Source organism: Rhamphochromis longiceps, linkage group LG10 (assembly GCF_057381845.1).
Source record: "Rhamphochromis longiceps isolate RC_006_pf linkage group LG10, R_longiceps_female_GT1.1, whole genome shotgun sequence".
Lineage (NCBI taxonomy): Eukaryota > Metazoa > Chordata > Actinopteri > Cichliformes > Cichlidae > Rhamphochromis > Rhamphochromis longiceps.
The window spans coordinates 27,146,148-27,172,724 of NC_140566.1; the positions used below are offsets into that span (position 1 = coordinate 27,146,148).

At 41.3% G+C, this 26,577-nt stretch overlaps 2 protein-coding genes across 4 annotated transcripts in view; one reads left to right on the forward strand and one right to left on the reverse strand.

Moving 5' to 3' along the window:
• Window positions 1-232: 232 nt before the first annotated feature.
• smg8 (SMG8 nonsense mediated mRNA decay factor) lies at window positions 233-7,012 on the reverse strand. The gene is made up of 5 exons (XM_085421170.1): window positions 6,354-7,012; window positions 4,272-5,169; window positions 3,979-4,124; window positions 2,679-3,560; window positions 233-1,380 (listed from the first exon to the last, which is right to left on the reverse strand). Exons 1-5 carry the CDS (start codon window positions 6,975-6,977, stop codon window positions 1,168-1,170), a joined length of 2,763 nt encoding a protein of 920 aa, XP_085277296.1. The 5' UTR covers window positions 6,978-7,012; the 3' UTR covers window positions 233-1,167.
• A 3,729-nt stretch (window positions 7,013-10,741) lies between these two features.
• Window positions 10,742-26,577, forward strand: part of ppm1e (protein phosphatase, Mg2+/Mn2+ dependent, 1E) — a 60,261-nt gene continuing 44,425 nt past the window's right edge. Inside the window, exons 1-2 of one of the 3 annotated variants that reach the window (XM_085421173.1) lie at window positions 10,742-10,896; window positions 11,009-11,196. In XM_085421173.1, coding sequence (XP_085277299.1) covers window positions 11,018-11,196 — 179 coding nt within the window. In that variant the 5' untranslated portion in view covers window positions 10,742-10,896; window positions 11,009-11,017. Of the gene's footprint in view, window positions 10,897-10,960; window positions 11,197-26,577 lie in introns of all 3 variants that reach the window. The other 2 variants (XM_085421176.1, XM_085421175.1) reach the window with 2 other exon arrangements.

Here is a 26,577-nt window from a genome sequence, read left to right on the forward strand (position 1 = left end):
AGAATGTTTTCACCTATTTTCCTGGTGAATTGTAAAGAAGTTACAGGTGACTCAAGAAGTTCTGTTTTGACATCAAAAGAGGAAATTAATACTTCTCAAAGTGTAACTGAGGATTTTTTTTTTGCACTTGCTTTCTTGACATCTACAACACTGAGGAAAAAAAAATCACCTCCAATAACATGAAACAGAATGTCCGAGTCGCTTTTATTTACACAGAAAAAACAAAAAACGTCTTTCGGTTTAGTTCGAGTGTATTAAATCTTTGTTTGTGAGCAATAGTGTGTGTTGTGATATCTTTACAAACTGAAACAAAAGAAACACAAGTTCAGACGTACACAGTCGACTCTAGTCTCTGCTCTAATGAGAGCTTCACTGTTTGACCAGTGACAGGAAAATTTACATCATTATTAAAGCCTGCCAGCGTGAATGTGCAGGGATGCTGGTACTGGAAATTTAGCTTAGCTTAGCTGCAAACAGCTACCACAGGATCCACGCCCCCTCATGTTAACTTTGAAGGAAGTTTTTCCTGGTGCTATTATTGTGCTCAAGCTTGAAATGTGAAGATTAATGTCACTGCAACATTGATCTGTCTTCTGGGGAGCAAAAAAAAAGTGAAAATAAGTTATTTTAAATCACATTTTGCAATTTTTATTTACTGATAAAAATATAAAATAATCCAAGTCTTAATTTAAAGGCTTTTTTTTCTGTGCTTAAATGTGCCTCACAGTCTGAGAACCAGTGGTCCAAATCTGTAGGTGTACAAAGCTGTTGTCACATATTCACTTGAGACAGATCAAATTATTTTTCACACTTGGGAAATAGCCCACTTCAACACAAACTTTCTCTGTGGTTTTGGTGAGGAAACATTCGACCACACCAGCATTTGCGTCTGCACTGGGAGAGGTAAATGCAACACAGTATTGCATGAATGGATTTGACACTAAACATGGTTTAGAGAGCAGCTAATACGGTCTCACATACACCAGAGCATGTGTGCAAATGCTTATCTGTGGAGACCATGCACGCCCGCATGTCATTTCATTGAAATCCAGAGTAAAAGATGTCAACAAAAAAGGAAATATTTGCAGTGTCTGCAAATATACAGAATGTACAGAAACAACACTGGGAGGGTCTGCGAAGGTGGAGTCTTGAATAAAACCTCAAGGGTTATTGTTGTGGAGAGGTGGCGGTGGTGGCTTTCAGGATGCCTCGCAGCACCTTGTAGTTGTTGAGGGGCTGGTTCTCTTTGGGGGGGTAACAGGGACCACGTTCTGTGGCGTAGGAATAAGGAAACCGCAGCACCCAAAGGCCATCAGATGGCAACGATATTTCAGTCTGCTCTGGGTGGAAGATCGGACAGGGAGGAGGGCCTGGCTGTACCTGAAATCACAGCAGAGGACAAAAGACGATGTTATTCAGTGCTGAACCCTAATAATTTAGCCACACAACTGAAAATCTAGGCTTCAAGATTGTCACTTTGACAGGTTACAGGTGGATACTGGGGTAGTGGAGAGGTTCAAACAGGAGGCAGCAATGGAGAGATGGGAAATTTTGCTGCTTTTTTGGTCAAGAATGAGGCATGTAGTGACCAAAAGAGTAAAGTTGTTTATTCACTTGAGTGTCTGGGCTTGGAGTAGAGCTGTGTCAAAAGAAACCAGCTGAGGTGGTTTAGGCATCTGCTTAGGATGCCTCCTAACTGGGAGGAAACCCTGATGCAGACCCAGAACTTACTAAGATCTTGGCCGGGAAAGCCTAGGATCACCCAGAAGAAAGTGGAAAGTACAGCTGAGGATGCCTGGAATGACCTGCAGCCTGACCTCAGATAAGAGCAGGATGGATGGATGAGGCAATTTAGTGTATGATGCAGAGCAGCTTGAGTTGCCTTTATTAATCATTTGGCAGATTTCACTCCTCTTTGTTATATATATGCACCATATATGTGTTAAAGGGCAACAGAATCTGCAACTACAGCCAAGTCTGAAGGTTTGTCTTTGTTAAAACTGTGACATGCTCATTTTAGTTTTCATACCTGCCTAAATAGTGACATGCTGCAGATATCTTAACCTTTTCTTTGCACATTTTGTGATACATTCCTGTTGTTGAACAATGAACTGAACAGTGCAATAGGTTCTTGCTTGGTTTGGGTCTTTAAGGGAAACCCCAGTCACCCTTCAAAGGAAACTCATTTCCACGCCTTGTATCTGCGACCTCATTTTTTCTGTCTCTACCCAGCGCTCGCAACTATAGGTTACACTCAGCTCTCTCTAGACTACAACGGACCGGCAGAGCTCCAATCCGTCTGTCAATCTAATGCTTCACTCATTTGGGAATAAGACCCTGAGACACCTAAACTCCTCCACTTTTCGTGGCAATTTGTCCCCGACTTAGATTGCACACTCCAACCTTTTCCAGGCGGGGAAAAAAAAGATTAAAAGTTTAGCTTTGAACTGTAACTTTAGCTTTTACAGAGTCCCAGACATAGTGATCATGGACATATTGCTGAAAGAATTAGCTGACTCACTGAAAACAGACAGAAAATGAATCCCCCTTTTTAAAAGAGTTTTTGTTTACGTCGCTGAAAAACATCTGAGAAAATAAACAGTAGATAAGAGTCCATTAAATCATCATCAGGTGCACCCCTGTTTGGAGATGACTTGGAGTCTCCTCCTGCTGCTTACCTGTGGGTTGAGGGTCACCTCCAGCGGGGCGTCAGGCACTACAACAAAAAGGCGAGTCAACTGGGCGAAGTGGGGCTTCAGGCCACGGCCCTGGGAGGGAGAAGGGATGTGCAGCGGCATGTCGGTGTTTAGCACCCTGGTGGCAGGATCTTTAGCACCCCCCGGCCCCAGCACCTTCACTACTTTATCAGGCCCGCAGCTGATGAAGCGTCTCCCCCTGCCGTCTTCATACTCGAACCCCACGAAGATGCGAGCCATGTCTTCCCTCCTGCGACTCCTACCGAGCCCACCGGTGCTGCCTCGCTTTCCCACAAGGGTCTTGTTGGGCACTGGCCACGAGGACGTGCCTCCGTCCAAAGGCTCCGTTAGTCCTGTATCTTCCTCCGATCGGGAGCGAATCACCAAGTCCCACGGCAAGAGGAATGAGGAGCCAGGGAGGAAACCTGGCTGCTCCAGGCCCGTGTGGCAGTTATACGACTTTGCTGGGCCAAGTTTCACCAGTGACCAGCTGGAGAATTTAGGGAGGAGACCTTTAGGGCAGCCAGAGTGCATCATTCCAGGAAGGTACTCCACAGTGGAAGGCTGCCGGTCAACAAGGCTCGGCCTCTTTTGCTGGACTTGTGTTTCGGCTCCGTCTCCGTCCCCGTAGGGCCCCAGGCTGTCTGTAGACTGGCCTAGACTAAGAGCGAGGCTAAGGCTGGTGTCTCCAGGCGTGTGGCTCTGGGCAGTGCTGGGCTCCTTCAACCTCTCTGCATCACCCGATCCTGAAGCCTCACAGGGGTTTCTCTGAGCCTGGTTTGCCGGGGCCGGGTCAGGAGTGCTGGGCTGGAACACTGGAAACTCAATCCTCTCCAGCTTCCCACAGCATTTCTCCTCCAGCATCTACTCAGGAAAAAGACAGTTAACAAGCAAATACTTGTGAGTGATTAGATGTTGTGTTTTAGATATACAATTTAAAAACACAGTGTTTTTATAATGACACGAGAAAACTGAACAATGTGGAGGGATAATCTCGTAGCGAAGAACCATAAATCTGCAACCGGATGACATTTCTGTTTTTGCTTCACTCTCGTGGCTCTTAGAGGCATTTTTGACAATTTTCAATAAGAAAATCTCTAAAAGCGCACAGCGTACTACCTGAGCTGATAAAGGAGCTGTTATCAGCTACAGAGTGAGACATTTCCCTCAAAATTTTGTGTCTGACTGAGTCTTTCACAGCTGTATGTAGAAATACTGACAGAGCAGAGAGCCTGTGCCCCTCTGTGGTCCTCAGCAGGACCCATGTGGAGTAAATCCTGACCTGGTAGAAGTCGTAATTTGCTGCCTGGATGTCAAAAGGATCCTCACGGGGAGCTTGCTTCCGTCCACAGTTACAGGAGCTGGTGGAGCGCCCTCTACTGTTGTGATTCATGATTGGTGGGTTGTGATCCATGTCAGGCTTCTCTCCTGTGGAATTAAGTGTCAGATTTCACACTTTTGGCTTTTATTTTATTTCAGTGTTAGAGCTACGACAATTATGTGAAATAGTCAATGAAAAAAATTGCATTAAAGGGCCCCTCCTCAAACTTGTGCAGAGGAAGATGATGCGCTCACCTGGCTGAGGCAGCAGGTGGAACTTGTGAACACAGTGCTGGTCAGTCAGACTTCGCTCCTCACACAGCTGGTGTCCGTTGCTCCAAAAGTTGTAGCAGTCCTCGTGAAGCTGTAAAGCGTAGCGTTGGAAAGCCACTCCTCGAGCGTGCTGGCTGTACACCCGCAGAGCGTGAGCCAACTGGTTTTTATGGACTGTGGTGGTGTAGTTATGGGGGAGGTTGGACTGGTAGGCGCTGTGAGCCAGAGGCAGCGCTTTTTGGCACCTGTTCTCAGAGAACTTTGTGTCAGCGTCAAGAAAACCCTCCAAAACCTTCACCTGGCTTTGCACTTTTGTGGCTAGCTCAGCCATTTCTTCATCTGTGTTTTTGATGAGGACTTGGTGGAGTCTGGAGGCGACCTGGACCCATTTGGTGTAGGTCGGCAGCTCAAAGTGCGAAGGCTGCGGGTTGCGGCCGACGCTGTCATCAAAACCTTTTTTGGTGAGCACCAGGTCGACATGCTGCCAGAGGAATTCCTTTAAGCTGCAGTCCACCAGCTGACTGCCTATCGATATGCTGCCTGAGTCTCTGCTGCTGCTGGGGTGCCGAGATGAATGCCGCATCTGCTGATAGCGCCTCGGCCCCGACACGGGCACGGAGGAGTCCTGCTCAGACAACATGCAGTTGGACCGCAGCTGACCGAGTAATGCACCTAAGGGGTCCTCATCTAGTGCTGGGATCACGTACACAAATGCTTGGTTGGCGGGCACCGTGAACAAGCAGTTGCTACTCTGGTTGGTGAGAACTCGGCTTTTACGGAAGATGCGATAAATCTGGTCTTCCAAGGCGTGTTGAAGCCTCCGCCTGGGGGAGTGCTTCTTTGGTTTGTCAGGATTTGACTCTAAGCCGTTTGCAGAAACCTTTAGAATAACAAACAAAGACAACATCATTTGTATTCATATGGCTACCCTGAGTTCTTATATGGCGTGACCATTTATTAAAGAAAGATTTGACAGTTTCTGAAATATTTTTGCAAAATTTCCTATGGACTGAACTGTCATTATTTTACTTAAAGTCCAGATTCTGTGTTAAAAGAAAAAATAAAACAGTTCCATCAAAACATATTGACCTGATTTTCTGTTTTTTGCATGTTTGTCACACTGAAATGTTTCAGATCAAACAAATGGTTTTATAATTGGTCATTAGATAACTCAAGTAAAGACAAAATGCAGTTCTTAAATCATGATTTCAGTTATTAAGGGAAAAGTAATTGTCCCTTGTTGACTCATTAATTAACTGCAATTAGCCACATTTTCAGCCACACTCAGGCTGAATTACTGCCAGACCAGAACCTGTCTGACAAAAAAAATAAGCAGGCTAAAAGATCTCAAAAAGCAACATGTTATGCCAAAATCTAAAGAAACAGCTGAGAAACAAAGTCATTGACGGCTATCTGTCTGAAAAGAGTTAAGGCTTTGGGAGTCCTGGGTGGACTTCCCAGGCGTGTTGAATCTACCAAAATGAATCCAAGAACACATCAATGAATCTTCCAGCAGGTCCCAAAAGAACCCAGAACAACAACTAAAGAACTGCAGGCCTCACTTACCTCATTTAAGGTCAGAGTTAATGATTCAACAGTAGGAAAGAGACTGGGCAAAAATAGCATTCATGGAGGGCTTCAAAGGAGAAAAACACTGCTGAACAATGAAAACAATTAAAGACTCATTGCCAGTTATCATAAATGCTTGATTGCCGTTCTTGCTGCAAAGGTTTGCACATTAGTTATTAGGTTTAGGGAGCAATTCCTTTATCACACAAGGCCTATGTAGGTTTGGATAACTTTTTTCCCCCTTATAAATGAAATCATAACTTTAAAACGGCATTTTGTGTCAACTCGGGTTATCTTTATCTAATGTTCATTTTTTAAATGATCTGAAGCATGTAAGTGTGACAAATATGCCAAAACCACCCCCAAAGAAATCAGGAAAGGGGAAACGATTTTTTCAAAGCACTGTAACTATACTAAAATATATATCAATATTTCAGTTTTAATATAAAGTGCATATATGAATGAGAGCGAATAAGGACTTGTTAGAGAGCAGACCTTCAGAGTGACGTTCATCTGGAAGACGAAGAGGAGCCGTGGAGGGCAGGGCCGGCAGTTCAGCTTCCACTCTTTAGATACCGGGGAGTCTTTGATGGCAGCCCGGATCAGAGGCAGAACCTTCTGCCGCAGAGCGTCCAGAGCTCGGAAGAGCCGGTCGTAGGTCACGTCGAAGGTCTGGTTGGGGTGGACGAGCAACAGGACGTGACACACGGAGAACATGTAGAGCAGGTGGAGGCAGTGCTGCCGCTCCAGGCCCTTCCAGAAGTCGTGGGCGTCCGAGTGTCCGTTCCCGGTGTCCAGAGACAGGCAGGCTCGCAGTAGCTGTCGGCTGTCGCAGACGGAGGAGAGCAGGAGGTACAGCACCCGGTTCTCCTGGTCGTAAAAAGCCTGGATGTGGCTGCTAGGCGTGCCGCCGTCCTCCGGTCCGCCGAACATCAAGAAAAGGTGTTTGTCCGCCAGTGTGTTGATCAGAGATTCCTTCAGCGCGCCGGGCTGCATGTTGCTTTTACCGAAAATACCGACCACACACAGCCCCTCTTCCCGGTAAGCAGCGTCCTCTAAGAGCTCCGCTTGTAGTAGATCCCCCACACTGACGGGACGAGCCATGTTTGCTTCCTTCATGTTGAAAACCAGGGGAATGAAAACAACCCCGGACTCTTTTCCCCTATCATTTCCGGTTCCTTGTACTAAAATGTCCGAGTCAGTGCAGCATTAGCTTCAACGTTCCTCTTCCCAATTTAAACCACAGTTTGTGTCACAGAGTTATTAAATTGTGGGTTTATTTTATTTTATTTTATTTTATTTTATTTTATTTTATTTGTTCGGTTTCAGCTATTGTCCTAGGATGGGAGCATACCAGGAGGAAGACGATCCACTAAAAAGGAGCTGCTAAAGAAAGAAGAAGACAGTAGTTTTTTTTTTTTTTACTTTATTTAACAAACAATGAGTATACATAATACGAACAGATGAAGTATACAAAACAACAGAACATGAACACCAAAAGGCAGGGGTAAAAGAAAAAAATAACAATTATAAGAATACACGCAACAATTCACATACATATATTGTTTTGAGAGCCTTTTTGTTGGTGGGGTCTGATATTGATTGTATGTACATTTCCACATCCTTAAAAAATGACAGAAATATAGTGTTTTGTTAGTAAACTTACATTTATGGATAAAAAATTTAGCTAAAAGTATTAACAAATTTATCATAAAAACACATTTATCATACTTCTTGGGGAACTTAAAGAAACAGAATAAAACATTTTCCCATCGTAAAGAAAACTTCGTTAAAATATGGACAATAACAAACCTGCTAAATTCCTTCCTGAATCTCTGTGTAAGAGAACAGTACCAAAAAAGATGTGTCACAGTTTCTGGATGATCCCCACAGAAAGTACAATTATGTCCCTTTTAAATTTTACCATGTAGTGACTGGCTGGATAACATTTATGTAGAATTTTAAATGAGACTTCTTTCACCTTATTTACAATCAAATATTTATGGGGGATCATCCAGACTGTCTTCCACTTGATATCTGGAACATATCGGTTCCAATAAGATATTATATATGGGAGAGAGACGATATCTTCTTGGAATAAACTACGTATTCTCTTATTGCTGTTACCAAGTTCCTGTGAAAAGCAGATTTTTCCTATTGGTGACTCAGCTGGATCAGGGAGAGTGACTGAGGTAGATATTGAGCTGTCAGTGTTTTTATATAACATTAAAGTCCCTGACGGTATGGCACCAAGCACCATTGAGAATTCCTGAACACTGATTGGAAAATTATATAGTGCAATAAAGTCGTTGTAAGTAAGTAGTTGTCCCTCTTTGTTAACCAGCTGAGCCACCAATAGGATCCCATTTTGGACCAGGAAAAGTGATTTATTTTTATATAAAATATCTCTGTTGTTCCAGATAAGGTATTTGTGAGGTGAGAAGTTGTGTTTATAAATGAGGGTCCACGCTAAGAGGACTTGCTTATGGAAGGATGAAAGCTTTACAGGGAGTTTCTCAACATTGTAATTACAATTTAAAATAAAATTAAAGCCACCAAAACGAGAGAAAATATGATATGGTATAAAGTTCCAGATAGAGGTAGGGTTTTTAAGAAAATGTTTAGCCCAATTAATTTTGAAAGTGTTATTTAAAGTAGAAAAGTCTAAGATGTTAAGCCCACCTGATTCGTACTTATTCGTCACAACAGTTTTTCAGTAGTTTAGGTTTTCTTTATCATCGTACGGATGCTCTTTGTAGGATCCTAAGACTTAAGAAGTTAAATAGAAAATAGACATCCCAGTCTTATTAAACATTCACCGCAAACTCTCCTAGTGCTGTTAGTGACCAAAGACTAAATTTAAAAAAAAATTTTTTTAATTTAATTTGAGTTATTTTGATAATAACAAGATGTGCTTTCAGTTGTTTTTGTTTCCTTTTTTCTAATTTCTTTTTCAAATTAATTACTATTTTCCATTAACTAAACAGTTTTCTTTGCGTGTGTTTTTTATTTTCATACGTGGTTTTAGTGTTATTTTTTTAGTTTTAGTTAATTAGAATAACCTTAATTGACATAAATATTAATTCAGATGTAAAAATAAATAAATAAAAAAAATAAAAGTAAAGCAAAACCATACTGTCAAAATATAAACCGTAAGAATGATGTGAGACTGAAATTTTAATTTGTAAAAAAAAAATAATACAAATTTAAAAAATTAAACTGCCCATTTTAAGTAGTTAACATAAACAATCATTAAAGTTTTGTTCTAAGTTTTTTCTTTAGTAAGTCTCATGTTTTAGCTCTGCTTTTGTTTTGCATTTAACTGTTAATATCTTTAAGCGACAGCAGCTGTCACATAAATGCAATGAGGTTTTTTCTTGTACTGAAATTTTGATGTTTTTTGTTTACTTTGGAAAAATGTGTTTTTAGTGTTATCAATGAAAAAAAAAAAGTGTTATCAATGATGAGTGGATTGACCTAAAATACATTTTCAGATGAAATAACATATTCATTAATGTTCTGTTTTTTATTCTACTCGAATTGATCAATTTTATATATATAGACAAATAGACAGCTGTGTAATTATCTGGATATACACTCATGGCCACTTTATTAAGCACACTCTGCAAGTATTGATTTGAACGCCCCTTTCGCCTTCAGAACTGCCTTAATTCTTAATGAATATGAATGAAGCTAATGTAGGCTGCAAAATGCAAAATATACTGTGTAGAGATGTGTGTGCTTGTGTTCTGTGTATGGCTGGGTGTGCTGTGACATTGAGGTTATACCTGCAACTTGTGATCATGTACATCACTTCTGACCGTTATAACATTTCTCCTAAGCTCTGTAAGCTGCTATTCTCTCCATGGAAATGTACTCTGTAAGTAAATTAATCCAAAATTATCGCTAAGAGGGAAATCATCTGGGAATTCCGGACTTTAGCCAGATGTGTGTTCATGGGGAAAGGAAATAAAGTAAGTAGACAAGTATTAGTTATTTAAGACTTTGAAACAGTTTGTTCAAATCCAGATAAAAAAAACTAAGTCATAACTCCTGTTTGAGGTATCAGTGTTTAGTAAAATACATGCTCTTATCAGTCCTGCTATTTTCTTTATCAAGTGGATATATACAGTATATCGTTTCAGTCTCTAGGGCTAACACAGAAAGACAGACAACCAGTCACACTCACATTCACACCTATTAGAACCACCAGTTAACCTAACCTCACTAACTGCATATCTTTGGACTGTGGGAGAAAGGCGGAGTACCCGGAGAGAACCCACACACACAGAAACTCCACACAGACAGGCCACGGCCAGATGGTGGATCCAAACCCCAGGACATTCTTGCTGTGTGCGGAGTGCAGAGTGCTAATGACGACGCCATCGTGCTCTCCTCAAAATATATTAATAATTCTGTAAATTGAAACATAGTCATAGTACTGTTCCCAAAAATACTGCAAGAATACTACAACCTAAGAAAAAGTTATATTAAAAAAAAGCACTAAAACTAACTCACAAAATGAAAACACATAAAAACTACTACATTTAAATAGTATAATAAAGTTCTCTGTATAAGCTGTAATAAAGTGTATAAGCTGTAATAAAGTGCTCTGTGTGTGTGTATATATATATATGTAGTGAATCCATTCTGACTGTGATATGTTAGTACTGTTGTACTCGAGTTAAATATCTGAATTCCTTCCTCCACTCGTGTTTACTTTAAACACCTATCACCTTCATCGTGATGGCATGTCTTCAGAAAGGTCTCGGGACGTCAGGAGGCAACGTTGCGTGCGCGCTCGCGACCCCGCTTTGGCGTCGTCTCTCTGACGTCACCGCCCTCTGATCATCCGAAATCCCTGATAACACGGCGCGCGCTCCCGCTCTGCTCTGAATGGGGGCTCAGTCCAGCTTGTGACAGCTCGTCCTGTAGTGTAACCGTAGAGGCCACGGTCCGCTCATCCAGTCGGGTCCGCTGCTTTCAGACGCGCCGGTAGTCCACGGCCCTGCTCCTCCGGTAGTACACATTTATTCAGGTAGTATGGTACTGCACTGTCAGTCCAACTAGTTCGGTTAGTGTACTGACTCTTCTCTTCTTAGCCCGGCAAGTTAGTGTACTGACGGGCGGAGCTGTCTCTGTCTGTCCAGGAATGAGAAATGATGGCCGCAGCAGAGGAGAAAACCTTCCGACGGTTCTTGGAGCTCTTTATTCGGGAGATGAGGATGCCTCTGCAGGAGGGCGACCCGCTGCCGATGCGCCCCTTGTCGGACCTGGTGTCTGAGGACGAAGTGGAGGGGGAATGCCTCGACCTGTGTCTCCAGCACCTCTACAAATAGTTAAGTGTCCACTTTTTGTTCGTGGCATGCTGTCATTTCCGTGTCTCTGTATAGTCAGATAATGTCAGTGGCCGTGCTTTTGAAATGTGGGTTTCTACTTTGTGGAGAGCTGCGCCAGGTGAGCGGAGCTGCGACCCCGACTGGGTCCAGAGCAGGATGAAGCGGGATGCCCGAAGCCTGCTGCCCTCCCGGGCGGCCAGCCGCCTGCTTCTGGGCATACCAGGGTGTGCCAGCATCAAGTTTAGACAAGTGCCGTTACAGATGCGGAATTAAAGCTAAAGCAGAAGTTAAAAGCCGCCTCGCCTCGGAATGTGTTCGTGTTGTTCTGCGTGTTTTATTTGCGCACTTGCGCCTGTTTTGTGCCAGAAATTTACGTCGGAGCTGTAGGTCCACAAAAGGTGAACCCCTGGTTTTGCGTAACAGCACGACGTCATTGTGATGTAGGAGGAGGAGGAAGCCATCGCCATCACTGCTGAGCGCATCTTCACGGGCTAAAAATAACCCACCGGTTACGTTATTAGCCTGAATCGTTACGCTCTAAAATCCAAGTCGCAGACTGAATGAATGGCCGCAGACTGAGATTACCACATTTGTATCAGTGACATTTAACAGATGTGTGCTGTTTACCTCAACCTCAATCCCATTGCGAAAGGAAAAGAAGCAAAGTACAGATATGTTTATGAGTGGACTCTTCTCTAACATGCACGCTTTTAACAGCTGCTCAGTTAAATTAGTAACAATCCAGCTTCTGAGGCACGAACAAACTTGGCATGAACGGTAAAGCTGAGACAGAAATGTACGGCTGCCCTGAGCTCTGCTGCCTGGCCTGGTTTTTGAATCCAAAATAGGTGCAGAAACTGTGCTGGGAAGAAGAGGGTGGAAGGACTCATCTAGGGCACCGAGTGGCAAGGGGACTGCATGGTTGCATGTTGAAAATGACTGCACCGACCGGTCTGCATGCATGCTCTTCCAGCTGTGGTGAAGATAAACTCACGCACAGCCCGGAGTGCTCACAGGGGCTTTCTGCAGAGCGTATTTAACCTGTTGCAGCAGCAGCCACATCCAGATCAGTGTCACCGCACATTCACGCTGTCTCTATCGCAATGTCCAGGTTTGTTTGGCTGGCGGATACAAGGTCACTGACCGTTCAGCACTTAACATCTAGCGCAGCTTGCCACCTCCTTCCCTCTCCCTGTCTTCACATGCAGGTTAACCCCAAAGGACAAAGAGTGGGAACAGTATGAAAAAACCTGTAGATTTTTCTGTTTAACTCATGCTCTTTAGGAGCAGCTGCATCGGCTGGCGTGCCTGTGCCTGATGGTTTTAAATATTCAAAGAGCAGGAGCTAACAAGTTATTAGCAGGTACAATACATAACCACTGAGTGTAAAGGTTTCCAAACTGAGATGCACAATAGAGGAGGAATTAGCTACTACCCACTCTAAATTTATTGAGCTTTTTTTAAAATGTCTTCTGTATTTGAGAAACCTCCACAATAACCAAAGAAAGCATGAAAGATAGAAGTGCCTTTAACCTTAAATCAGTATTTATAATGACCAACAGGGGGCGACTCATGTGGTTCCAAAAAGAAGTCCAGATTATAGAAGTCTATGGGAAAATGACTGTGGGCTCCTATGATCCATGACCTCAGTAAATGCCGTCCTGATGACTTCCTAGGCCCAATCACTAGTTTAAGGTCATAGATTAAAACATGAAGTCAATTTTGTAAAATATTGTTATTATTAGAGTTGGAAAGGAGGATCATCCAGCATAAAAATCCAGCCAATGAGAATGCAGTGTCTTTGTTTTCCCTTCGGACTGATCCTTTCGTCACATTTTGTATCAAATATCAAGATGACGATAGTGAAAATACTAAGTTTGAGGCTTCATGATGCCACTTTTTTAACCGTTCATCTACATTCATCTTTTGCAATGTCACATCACACTTCCATCTTTTCGTGATACTTTGATACCCACAGTGAATGCTAATCTAGTGAAAGCTGTAATGTTTAAAGATTGTCGCTCACGATCCAATCACAAACAAGTGATTGGGACTGTATTGCAGATATATATATATTTTTTTTAACCCACTGTTTCAACGCTTCACAGTAGGCGTGCCTGATCTTTCAGCAACTGATCAACCATAAGGTGGGCTTACAGAGTTTTGATTAGCCTTTAGTAAAACTGTGCAATTAATCAAATTTTAATCTAAGCAGCAGTTTTGCCTTACACTTATTAATAAAACAAAACAGCCAAGGTGATTATTGGACCACGTGATCACTCCCCACAACGATCAGCTTCTCCCTTAGTTTTGTGTAGAACTTCAAAAGCGGCCAGAATTTTTAAATTTAGCAACATATTTGAAAACTCAAAAAGTAGAATTTTTCTCAACATTACAGCACAAGTCTCAAGTCTCAAAATCTCTTGGTGTTGCCGGGTTCAGCTAAAGTCACAAAAGGGAACACAACCCAAGTTTACTCCAAGCTTGTTGCACACTTACCTTCGACAAGACGTTGAGGGAGCTTCACAACCTCAACGTCTGGGAAACCATTTAAATGCAATCGCTCACCAACCATGTTTTTTTTGTGGTCACACGGAGGTTGATGATCTATTTTTTCCTCTACTGTGATTGAGGCCTTAAGCAGTCACTGCACTTCACACTGTGCTTCGTGTACTTTATAAACCTGGATACGACAAAACATGTCGCCTGTACGATGATATCACCTACGGAGATGCACGTCTGCACTATCCTCCCTCCTGCATCGTGATAATACAGAGGTGGAATACACAGGGAGGAGACATCACACAATCTTTGTTAAAATTTCAGATTTGCACTGTAGATATGCACGTTTCCTATTGCTTGGCTGGTTAGTGGATCAACAGCAGCCATCTTTGATCGTATGAGCGACCAAAGACATTGCCAGGAAAATTTCAGCATGCTTATCTTTAGTCTTGGAAAGCCCGAAATCACACATCATATATTTTATCTAGCTGCCCATATGGACACTAAAACAGGTTTGGTTTTCTGTGATGATTCCTCCAGTTCATACTGCACATTAGGAGTCTACTCGCTAATGCGCTTCATACTTTAATCCAAAGATGTGTGACTTCGCTCTGACTCACAAGTCTGAGCTTTCAGCTGGGTGAACGTGAGCTTCCACCCTCACCACCTGGTGCCAAACCACTCCAAGGAAGCAGAAAGTTGAGGCCCGAAGCAAGAGTTTGAATCTGATGGGTTTCTATAGAAGTGACTGTTAGTTCATACATTCTTGGTTGTATTCAACCGATTTCAGAGCTGACAGACTGCATATGAAAGTACAAATGTCTGATGTGATGAAATTGGACATTAGTTGATCTTTAACCCGACAGCTTACTAGTAAAAAGTAGCACACCTAATCTTTCAGTGGACTAGTTACCAATTCAGGCACCTTGCTTAAGACAACCCTGGAAAATATCCCAATCTTTAATCAAAAGGTATTCCACATTGCCTCTTTATCTGTTTCTTAACTTTGTAATAATTCTTTGATGATATAAATGAATTAAAATACTATCAATAATAATGCAAAATAATTGCTGCACACCAAGATTATTACATAAGACTGTGTTTTTATAACTAAAGCTAAACCAAAAAGTAAAAGTAGGTGTGAAAAAACATTTTAGCCAACTGCCACACAGCATGTTTGTTCATCTGTAATATATAAATGGTAATATAACAGTGAACTAGGCCATTTGGAGAATGATATTAGTCTTAGATGCTGTTATTGCTTGAACTTCGTTTTACTACAGCCCTCGGAAACTTCATGCCCTCTGAAACAGGTGTGAAGGTGAAACAAGGCAGAAGCATGGCTGCAAGATGTGGGTGTTTTATATGTACTGTAGTAATATTTTTGCGCAGCTCTGTGTGATTCATCGTGTGAGAGTTACTGCTGATCGGATTCGAGTGAAAAGCTAAAGTTGTGGCAGTCATTTTAAAAATAAGAGTCCGTCCAATCTGGATGTGTGAAGCATCCTTTAGCCAAGCCTACCAAAATAACTGCAGCTCAATGCACAGGCTTACTTTGTAAAATATCCCACTGTCTCTGTTTTCTGGCAGAGGCACTTTGTTGTACATTTGGCTTGTTAGAGGCAATGAATCACTCATTGGCCACTCTCCATGTAACACTATATTTTCAAGGGAGACAGATTTGAGGAGCTACTGTATGAAGGTCAAACAGGGCCATTTATTTCTCCCATCTTATATACCCAAGGCAAAATGTTGGAGGCGTTAAATTATTAATTAATATATACTGCTTAAGGAAAAGCCAGTTGGTTCCCAAAAACCCAGAGGACTCGTCTTCTGGGAAACATGAATATCCCAGATCGGCTCTCCAAGATAAACAAAAGCATCAGTCATTTCAGCCAGCGGAGCAAAACTATATGTTTAGAAGCCATGACGCTGGTCAGTTGGGAGCAGAAGTGGGAGTAATTTACTGCAGAGCCATAAAATTTACTAACAGTTGGACGTGTGAAGCAGCCCGGGTTGATGGATGGGTCAATAAAACATTTAACTGTAGAGACGACCTTTCATTTACTATTTCAGATTCACACGCTACTCGGGTTTGCTTCAATAAAATCCACAATTTCCCCCCCAAACCTCAATGAACTTATTATTATAACTAGTTAGACTTAGCAGAGAAGATGTTTAAACCCCAATGTTTCACTACATTTTTAAATTACTGTGCACTGAATGGGTTGAATCAGTGAATGATTGGATGAATCTGATTTTCGGCTCAGTTTTATGTGATTTAGGTATGTTTTATGTCGCTCTTATTGCTCACATTGTGCTGTGTTGGGCTGCTGCAGCTGTTTTCAGAGAAAAGCTCTTAAACTCGTTCTGTCCAGACCATTTGGCAATATTTACAAGTAAAATAATCAGTCAGGGAGAAAGTTGGAAACAATAATATCCGTCTCACTGTTTTTCTCACATGCAGTGACGAGTGGGTGCTCACTCTCAGAAGTTGTGCCTCAAGGAGAGTTCTTGCAAGAGAGCACGGCCTCTGAACAAACCAACAAAAACAAGCTGTATATCAGAGATGGTAAAAAACTAGAAAAATACACATAGATACACATCAAACCATACTATTGCTGGGACGACAACAAGCCAAATATGATAAATATTGAAAATGAAATGAGCAGCATGCACGCTGCAGGGCTCCAGTTTGACTGTTTTATCGCACTAGCAAAATGATAAAAAGCGCTTGTGCTTGAAGACGGTAGCAGTAGTTGACAGAGACAGTATAAAAGATGGGACATAGCTACTGTGACCTCACTCCAATCGGTTTCTGAAGTCCCGTTTTGAAGCCTAGAGATGAGCGTTTTCTGCCAGAAACATTTTGGCTGCACAAAACAGATTTGGTGAAACGTCACAGTTTTCATGATGTAGTTTTCTATTAAAACTAGAGCCCTGCAGTGTATGAGCCTGAGCAGAGCATTTTCTCCAGTGTCATCTCCATTGTATCTTAATTTTTGACCATATTGGGACAATAATTGACAGAAAAAACATCATCTTGTGTTGAATAATACTTAAAACTAATGACTGAGACTATAAGCTCATAGATCAACGGAGCTAAAGGGTCGGTTTCCCATAGATTTCCATACAACCGTTTACAGCCAGAGAAGTTTCCGCCTGAAGGGAAAGAGTTCAGGTTAAAGCCTCACTTTTCAGTCCCAGAAGTAGGTCCTTCCATTTTATATCGGGAATTAACACAAAAACTGTCTAAACTTTCATCAGATCAAAATGAACAGAACGCGTTATGAGATGGTTGAAACCAAAATTATAGCAAAAAAGAGAGTGAATCACATTTGCAAAGGGATCAGAAAAACTTACAGCTCAAACTAAAAAGTGGATGATGTGTCAGTGTTGTTTCCTCAACTTGTTTAAAATCTGTTATTTTACTTGAATCCAACCAGGAAAGTTCATCACTTTAGCAGCCGATCTTGCAGATTTAAGTGGCGTCTGGTTTAAAGTGTTTTAACATGTAAAATGAGCTCCCTCAGCATTAGGCTGGAGGCAGTCCTGCAGGTACAGGAGAAACAGGCAACACATAGATCACGTATCACCTCCAATTCAGACCCGATACACGATCTAATGTATCACTTAAGCGCCCATTAACCTTGGCTGCAAGCTCTTAAAGCTGGGCTCTTTGTGCATTAAGGCTGCGAGTGGAAATGCAGAAGTATTAGCTGCGTGTATTATTTGTTTTTGTTTTTTTACATAATTTACAGCACTTATCATTGTAGCAACCCAGGTATCCTCTTGCTTAGAGTAACAATGGTCAGTCTGAGTACAGCAGGCAGGAACAGCAGCAGATTAATCATGTTTCAATCAAGCGTCTTTGTATGTGAAGTTTGATAACAGTGCTTCAGACAACAACATGGCCAATCAGTATGCCTGGTCCACTCTCACTGTATTATTTAGCTCCTTAGTTTTACTTGTTTGAGTTGGCATGTCCTTAATTTCTGGTTGTCTGAGGACAGTGTGTTCAGATCAGTGGGAAGGACATTTTATAGCAGAATGTGGAGCCGAGTTTTATAGTTTACTTTGCAAAATAAATAAATAAACATTAACTATAACATAAAATCCCTTTTCAGTTTAACACAGGGTCTTGGTCTTTTGCTTTTATAGGGATGCAGTAAAAGAATTAAATGAGCGTAAAGGGACGCGGGGAAGGAAAGCTGAAAACAGCTTCCTGCTCTGGCTGTTTGGAATAATGGGTAGAACCGGAAAAACTATTTTTCTGACCCTGAGTTCCTCTTTTACATTTCCATGGGGTTATCCCCAGTGCTAACCAAATAAGCAGCCAAAAGTAGCTGTGTTAATATATGTAGCAGCTATCTTTCCTCTTAAATGAGATCAATGGGTTGTATTGTGCTGTGATATAATTTGGGCTCTGAATCTTGTTTTTTTTGTATGTCATGTATGTTTCTTTATGTATGTCATGGTATGTATGTGATAATCATCACCTTATGGTTTAAATTGGGTTTGTGTGAATGGACAACGTCCTCACGGGGTCGAGGTGATGGGCAATTTGCTCATTTCCCTGCTAACTCATCAGTTTAACATTATTATTATAACAGGACTGATAACAAGCTGAGTCTGCCTCGCTGTAGTTTCATGTAGCCATCTCCAGATATGATTAATGCTTGTAGATCTCGAGATCTAAAATGAAAAAAGTAAAGAGCAAGGGAGATGCTATAAGTTGATACCATTTAAGATGCTCGGCTGATATCCGTCCACTTATCACGGCAGGCTAAATCGTGCAAAGAACAGGTAACCATGCAAAGACGTCTCTCATCTCTCTAATTTATAGAGGTTTTCTAGTCTTAGTGACTCCTCAAAGCAATTTAGACTACATCTAGCTATACAGTCATACTGCACTTTATTCTCTATGCTTTAAGCTCTTTATCTTCCTCACATTCACAGCCACATTAGAATCCCGAGATAACCTGGGAGGAAGCCACGCAGGCACATGGAGAACATGCAAACTCCTCAAACCGGGAACCTTCTTACTGTGAGGCAACAGTGTCAGCACACGTATGTGCTGCTGAGAGAGAGCAGTGTTGTCTTTTTTGTGTTCGGGGCAAACATGAAGGGTTGGAAGCACAACCTTAGGCAGAGTCCGGTTTGAATGATCATCTGGTCACAAGGGAAAAATACGTAGTCCCCAATTGGTTTGTGAGTGAATTATTTTGAGGTTGCCGTCAAACGCTAAAGATTGTGCTGCATCAAAGACCTCCATGCGATTTGTTTGACTGAATTCTCTTTACTTGAAAACCAGAAATAGAGGACATTTGCCTTCAAAGTAAAAGTTCCGCCATAACGTGTTAGAATAGGCTTGACTTATTTTGTAGGCGATTTCCATTCGAGTCGCACTTTTCAGAGTTTCAGTACTGCTTGGACAATAACTAGCAGGGGGTTGTAGACAAATCATTGCCCGTGGCAACCTGCTAGTGACCAAAATTATTGCAAGGAGGTCTTTCAAACAATTTTTCCACCAGCAGCTCGTGACCATTGGTGACCAGTCTCTAGGCCTGAGGTAGCATGCCTACCTGTGCTTCCTCTGCCAACCTGTTGGTGATGGTATTGGTCATCAGAAGACGATGACCCTTTGGAACAGGTCACCCGAAACTAGTTTAAGAAAAATTTATGAGCAAAGCACTGTAAAACAGTTAAAATTGTTTAGGCTTAATTTTATAGGACAATGGGGAGAGGAATCAAGAAAGGCCTTGGGGCAGATTTGAACTTCTTATGGTGCATGCGCGCCTCTTATTTTTCTCTGCAATGCAAAAGAAATCTCCTTTCCCAGATGGAAGCTGTTTATATACCTCACTGCCTGGATAATTTTAATGCACGGTAACAGGAGGCTCTGCTGTGGCTGTTAGAACTGACTGATCATGTAACTGAACTGTAATGTAATGAAGATATTTACAGAGAATACGTGCTGAGTGTGGAGTTTGGCTGATACCTGATCGGTCTGAGCATTGAGGCTGAGAGATGCTAAAAAGCTTTGCAGGGGTTATTGACAAAAAATTTTAGGATATGAATCTGTCAAGCCATCGACACAGTAATGAGGTTAAATCCTCAGATGGATTTGATATGAAATAAAACAGTGGGTATTTGCTGAATCTAGATTTGTACCTGCAGACACGTGGGCTTCGGACGCTAATGGACGAGAAGCTGTAGCAGTTGAAGCAGACTAATGGTATGAGTGTGTTTATATTTGTGGTGGCCAGCATCCTACATGGATGTCTCTACAGTAGCTCTGCTGTGAGTGTAATGATAGTCGGAGGCAGCAGCTCTGGTGATTCATCCCAACGTGTCATTAGTTTGTCTCTGGGTTGAACAGCTAATAATAGACTTGTGCAAAAAGAGAGAGATCCCCTCTGCGTGTGAATGTGTGCGTTAATAGGGGGTGGGTGAAGCACTTGGTGTGCTAGAACGTGATTGGAGGTGTGGACAGAGCTTGTGTGTGTGTATTAATCCATTTTCCTCCAGGCAGCTGGGAGTCACATCTGATTTTTGTAGATAATTGATACATTTGTTGAAATATCTACAGATATTAGCGGGAAACACACACACACAAACAGACTGGGTAATATTTGTAAAGTTGCTTTTTTAAACTACTCTTGTCCAGAAATGTGTCCAAACTATAATTTGGAACCTGTAATTTAGTATTCAGTATCTTTATATAAGTAGAGATACTAAACAAAAATAATCAGCTGCTGATGTTTACTTCATTTCTATCAGACAGCAGTAAAAAAAAAAAACCCTGATGTGCTGCACTATTATTAAACGCGAGGCTGTGGTTAACTAAGGAAAATCCTGCACACTATCTGCTTAAATAGAATTACACACAGATATAAGTATCAAGTATCATTTAGCTTGGAGCGGGTGGAGCTGCTGACAGAGCCTTAAGCTGGTGATAATTATTCAACTAAATATATTGAAATAAGCCAGCAGTGTTTCCTTACTCATATAATTTACTTGGGCGGGTCACCCAAGCATTTTAAACATACACCACGCAAGTAAATTTCAGCTCTGTAAAGCCTGAACCATGAAATAATTCCCTGAAAATTCAAATTTTTTGAAACAGGAATGGTTATTGATTTTTTTTCTAATTACAGCATTTTTGTGCATTTTATTGTTCGCAGTAGCACTGCATGTGTCTACATCAGGGTTTTAAAGGATAAAAAAAATCACACTGATGATGTAGAGGCATCAAAAACTCATGTATCATATATGATGAACTTAGTTTTACAGGGTTAGGATACATTTTTATCCTTTCATCTTCCAAAACTGGTAAATGGTAAATTGTACTGGTTCTTATATAGCACTTTTCTACTTCTACTACTTTCATAAACACACTTTTTTGTGGAGGGGTATTGCTCAAAATTTCTACTGTAAAAAACAAAAAGGTAGGAGCAGAGTCTACATCACTTGGTCACCACCTTTGTTACCAGTTGAAGATCAGGCTCTGGCTGCTGGGCTGGGGTCAGCAGACATTTGGCTGTGTCATCCCTTGAGGTTCTTGGCTCTGTGTTGACTGCCCAGTACGGAAAGGACAAGTTTTGATACTTTTCTTGGCCTGCTGTTAAGATAACTGAAGAACTTCATAATTACTTTAATGTATTTACTGAATGTAGTACAGTAAATCATTACAATACCAACTGAAAAATGTAATGTGACTATTGTAATGTGGTACTTTAAAACACACTGCACCCACCAATGTTTAAAACAGCGATGCAATTTGTTTTTGGTATAGCCCCTAGTTCTTATTTTGAAAGTTTAATCACTGAAAACTAGCTAACTCCAGTTAAATAGTTAATAGACTGTTATGTACAGCATATAAGGTGCTTTTCTAATATAACTAAACCCCACACTCACAAAGATTTCATATGCAGCTTTATTCTGGAGGATCTGGGAAGCAAACCACCTTAACCAGAGTCACACAGTTCTTCTCTTCTAGTGTTTCCCTAGATCAGGGGTGTCCAACTCTGGGCCTCAAGGGCCGGTATCCTGCAGGTTTTAGATGTGTATTTAATCCAACACAGCTGATTTAAAAGGCTACATTACCTCCTAAACATGTCTTGAAGTTCTCCAGAGGCCTGGTAATGAACTAATCATTTGATTCAGGTGTTTTCACCCAGGGTGATATCTAAAACCTGCAGGACACCGCCCCTGGAGGCCTGGAGTTGGACACCCCTGCCCTAGAGGTAGGTCAGCTTGCTGAGTCTGTCTCCATCATTTTGGACTCCATCTATTGGTGATTGCCTTTTTCTGCTCTGGGATCTGGAGGGCTACTCTGAGGACCTCAATGCAGGTAGCTAACTTCAGTCTGCAGAAGAAGTGGCTGGAGATACATCTGATTATTGCTCAGATGTCACGAAGTGTATATGATGGCTCAGTGTTCAGAGGCCAATGATGTGACTTGTATCTCCCTAGGAGAGCATACGGTCTGAACAGTTGACCAGTTGAAACTAGGATCCTAAATAAATGCTCATGTTTGCCAGGAGATTATCGACTGAAGACAGTTTCTCTGCACAACGCTCCGGGTGAGCTGTCTGCCCGCTGATCTCTTTCTTGTTACTACATGTAGCACAGTTAAGCAACCATACATTTCCAGTGAAGAGATTATTTTGTTTTTAGAGCAAATAAAATGATCTGTTTGCACCTGATTGTTTTCATGTGTATTTGCACACATTTGATCCTTTGAAGGAATTCCCTCAAATTGAGTCCTTGCTAGATTACAATACTTTAAATTATAAATTTGTTATCGTCCATGAACTGTTAAGTACTGTCCTTTGTCTAATAACTGTCTAAAACGAAAATAAATGTAAATCTGGCCTCATCGGGCACAATTTAGCTTTTCCGGAATAAAGAAAGTGGGCAGCAGTCATCACTGTCAGTTTGTGCTGAATGTTGATGAATTGATGATGACTTGAAGAGCAGGAAGAGGGGGAGTTAAATAACCCCTTCTCTCTCTCACACACACACACACACGCAGCTGATAGATAGTAATTGAGGGGAAAGCCTTTCTATACCTCATTAAACAGAAACGTCTCCCACAGCTGTAAAGAACCAGGGGGCAGGATCCGGCTTCCTCCTGCACACAAGCACACACACTGTTATAGAAGAGTGGGCGGTGAGAGTGGAGCTGCCGTTGACGGCTTTATTAAAGGATAAACCACAACGTGTGACGAGCCGCTGTGCACATGTACTGTATGACTCCATGACGAGCGTCTGATAGCCACAAATCACCTGCCTCACATCACAGACAGTTCTCTTCTTTCCTAACCTTTATTTAGCACTAACCTTTACAGTTTAGGACTGCCTGCGCCTCAGTTATTATATAACGCCACAATATGTTTGGCGTAAATGCGTCAGAGTATAATGTCAAAGCCAAAGTTTGACTTCACATGGATTTCATTGCAATGATTCCTGTTTTAATTGACAACTGAACTTGTCTTCTTCTTAAAGTTTTGCAGTAAATGTAGCCTACTGGTGAAAAACCAGGGCTTTGTAGATGCCTTGCAGTGGTTCAGGCCCATTATACTGGGAATTTACAAAAAAATTTTGATGTTTTTTTTAAATCAATGTATTAATCAAGATGATATTTATCTAATTAACTGGCACTGAGAAGAAGCATTATTTTCTTCATTCTTGAGGACTTGCGGTCTAATTTTGTTTGTATCAGTAAATGCTTTAGTCAGATAGCTGTTTTTCATGTGCAATAAAACGAAAGCCGTTAAACATTCAACCATTTTCTGCTTTTTGTGCATTAGCAACAAGACAGTGAATTCCCCATAACGCTTAATTAAGACAAACAGGTGTTTCTGGACTGCTATAACAACTGTAGGAGGAAGAATACCCTTATTTTGTGCATCTGCTGGCGCTGAAGTCCCAGAAATGCCGTTCCCTGAATGGCCAAAATGGTTGACAACAGTGTTGGGGTGAATTTTAAATTACTTTCCTTGTATTGTATTGAGGCTTTTTCATTATTAGGGGTGTGAGAGATGTACCGATTAAGCCACTATCTCCCCGAAGGTATCACCTCAGCTCATTCAATGACCTCAACTGGACCTCTCAATGTGGTTGTGGCCCCTTTAGGAGTCTTTGTAACACAATGATCTGACAAACAATAAGCGTTTGTCAGGATTTCTTTGTGTACTTTCTGTCCAAGTAGTCAGCTTTCTAGTTCAGGTGAGTGCAATTAAAGAATTAGCACAGTAGCAACTGGGGATAGTTGTAGTTCTTAATGCCTAGGTTAGGGAAGGTAATTTTCCAGGACAAGATGACTGTTTAGTGACGCAATTGTTTGCCTAGTTATGGTTAGTTGCCATAGTTGGCTGTGCGAATGCAAACTTCATAGGTTTCCTATACAAATCCTGTAAAGTTTAAAGTTGACAGCATTCAAAGTCCTTGGTGCCAAACGATACCATACTCAAGTTTTTGCTTTTTGTTTGCTAACTTCGCTCAAGGCACTCTTATTTGAATAGTTCAACTTTTGCTCCAACGCTGTGGCTGTCGGTGTGTCTTCTTTCTTTAATCAACCAAAATGCACAAGGGTCCAACATGGCGATGGGGCTGCGGACACTGACGCTCAAAGTATATAGTTTCCTGGTGGTAGGTCAGGAATCAAGGCTATAATAGGTAGCTACAATTAAACTAAAAAGTAAAACTTGATGTGAAAAATCATTTTGTGAACTTTGATAACCGAAATGAAAAAATATAGAGGAAGTTTTAGTATTTGTGAGTTTGGTATAAATCTTATTTCAACTTGTCTGATGAGGTTTTGATGGATGCATTTATTGAGACTTTGGATGTCTACAAGGCTGTGGGTCATAATACCTGCACTGATTTTCCTAAATCTTGCCTCTGACATATGCTGTCCATTTAATGGTAATAATTTAAAATGACTAAAACTAACACTGAATCTAAGAGAAACTAAACTTAAACCGGTTCTGGAAACAAACTAAAGTAAACTAAACATAAAAGCAAAAAGTCAAACAAAATGAAAATGAGAAAATACAAAACTATAATAACTCAGTGAGGAAATTAGTAACTCTTAACATCTTTACAAGAGAAAGAGAAGAAAAAGGTCACGTGGGAGATCGCAAATGTCCCAAACTTCTATAACCATCCAAGTTGCAGGAAGCCAGCGTCCTCTTCATCTCAGGTATAGGAAATCCATTTCCCCGTAAAATCTTGGTGTGAAAGTCATGGTCATCATTAAGATGGGAAGCATCAGGTTTACTCCAGTTCTGTCCGTCTCCTTTTTTTTTTTTTTTTTTTTTACCAAAAATTTGTAATATTTTAACATATACCATTCATTTTTTTAACAACACTTTCTTTTATTAGCCCAAGGTACAATACAATGGCACCTTTAAAGTTTTCATACCCTGGGTCCTTCTTTAAAACATATATTGTCCCAAAATATTAGAATTTTCCTGTGTGGTTAAAATATGTGTGAACGGTTGGCGCCCATGTGGCGGCACTCCCTCCACTGTAAGGTGTAATAAAAACTAATCCTGTGTTTCCAACCAAATTCTCTTCACTTCCTTAAAGAGCTTTAAATGCTAATAATAGTATTTTAAAGCTAATTCTTTGCAGTACAGGGAGCCGGTGTGATATGTTCAGCTGAACGTGCAAAAATCCAAATAGTTTTAAACCACTGTGTTTAATAAAGCTTTATTTGGACCCTGGTTTATTTGGTGGAATAGCAGGAAGTTGTTTGAAAGGTTCCTCTTCCTGCTGCTGTTGGTTTGTTCCTTCAGTATCAGTGCTAACAAACCTCTGTCTGTTCTCAGCTTGTGAGCTACAGTTTGTAGCGGAAGTTAGTTTACACCTATGCTCCTGCCAGCTTAGTTGTCAATCACACCGGAACGGTTTCACACCCACACTGAGGCTAGCAGGCTAAAGGCCTTCTGATGTCTCTCCAAAGACCAGTTTCTTCCTTTCAGTAATCAAAACTAAAATAATTAAATGGTGGGTATTAATTTATCAGAAATATATTAACAGATAATTGACAACAGATGATGAACTTTACTCATACTTAGAGAGAGTGACAGCTGCCACCCTGTTATAGCCTGCTGTGATCAACCTCTTTGACTTTAACTGACTGACATTTGCCTGCTTCGGGCTGGGCAAACCTCTGCTTTTATAAGTCATGTCCGCAGGTCAAGGACAAGCTTAGCTTTGTTTAGAACAAGCATACCTCTCAAGGGCTTTTTTTAAATGAGGACTTACCTCAGGCTGTGTCGATGAAGTACAAGCCCAATTTGAAAAAGGCTGGGACAATGTAAAATAAAACAGAATGATTAATCTCTAAAAAGTTGTGACAGGGACATGTGTACCTCTGTGTAGCATCCCCGTTCTTTTAACAGCAGCCTGGAAACTGAAGAGACCAGCTGATGGACTTTTTTGTCTAATATAGGATTTTAGCTGTTCAGCAGCTTCTTTGTTGTATTTTTTATTTCATGATGCACCAAACATTTTCAGTTTGTGAAAGGTTTGAATCACAGACAGGCCAATTCAGCACCCGGACTCTTCTACTATGAAGCCCTGCTGTGGTAATAGAGCCTCAAAAGCCTGAAAAAGACATCATCTGGATGGGAGTGAGTATATACCTTTCAGCACTCATGGACCCTTTCTAGCTGCATAAACAGTCAGTTCCATAGGCACTAATGTACCCCCATACCATCAGCAATGCATGCTTTTGAATTGAGTTCTGATAACAAACCAGATGATCTCTCTCCTCTTTACTCCGGAGGACATCCATGTTTTCCAAAATTCATTTCAAATTTCCAGTCGTCTGAGCACGGCACAGTTTTCCACTTTGCCTC

Excerpts from the sequence above, each read along its gene's own strand:
- smg8 (XM_085421170.1), bottom strand. The coding sequence starts at position 6,977 with ATGAAGGAAGCAAACATGGCTCGTCCCGTCAGTGTGGGGGATCTACTA. Across the intron at positions 5,170-6,353 it reads AGATGAACGTCACTCTGAAG|GTTTCTGCAAACGGCTTAGA; the intron begins GTCTGCTCTCTA and ends GTTATTCTAAAG. Across the intron at positions 4,125-4,271 it reads CCACCTGCTGCCTCAGCCAG|GAGAGAAGCCTGACATGGAT; the intron begins GTGAGCGCATCA and ends TTAATTCCACAG.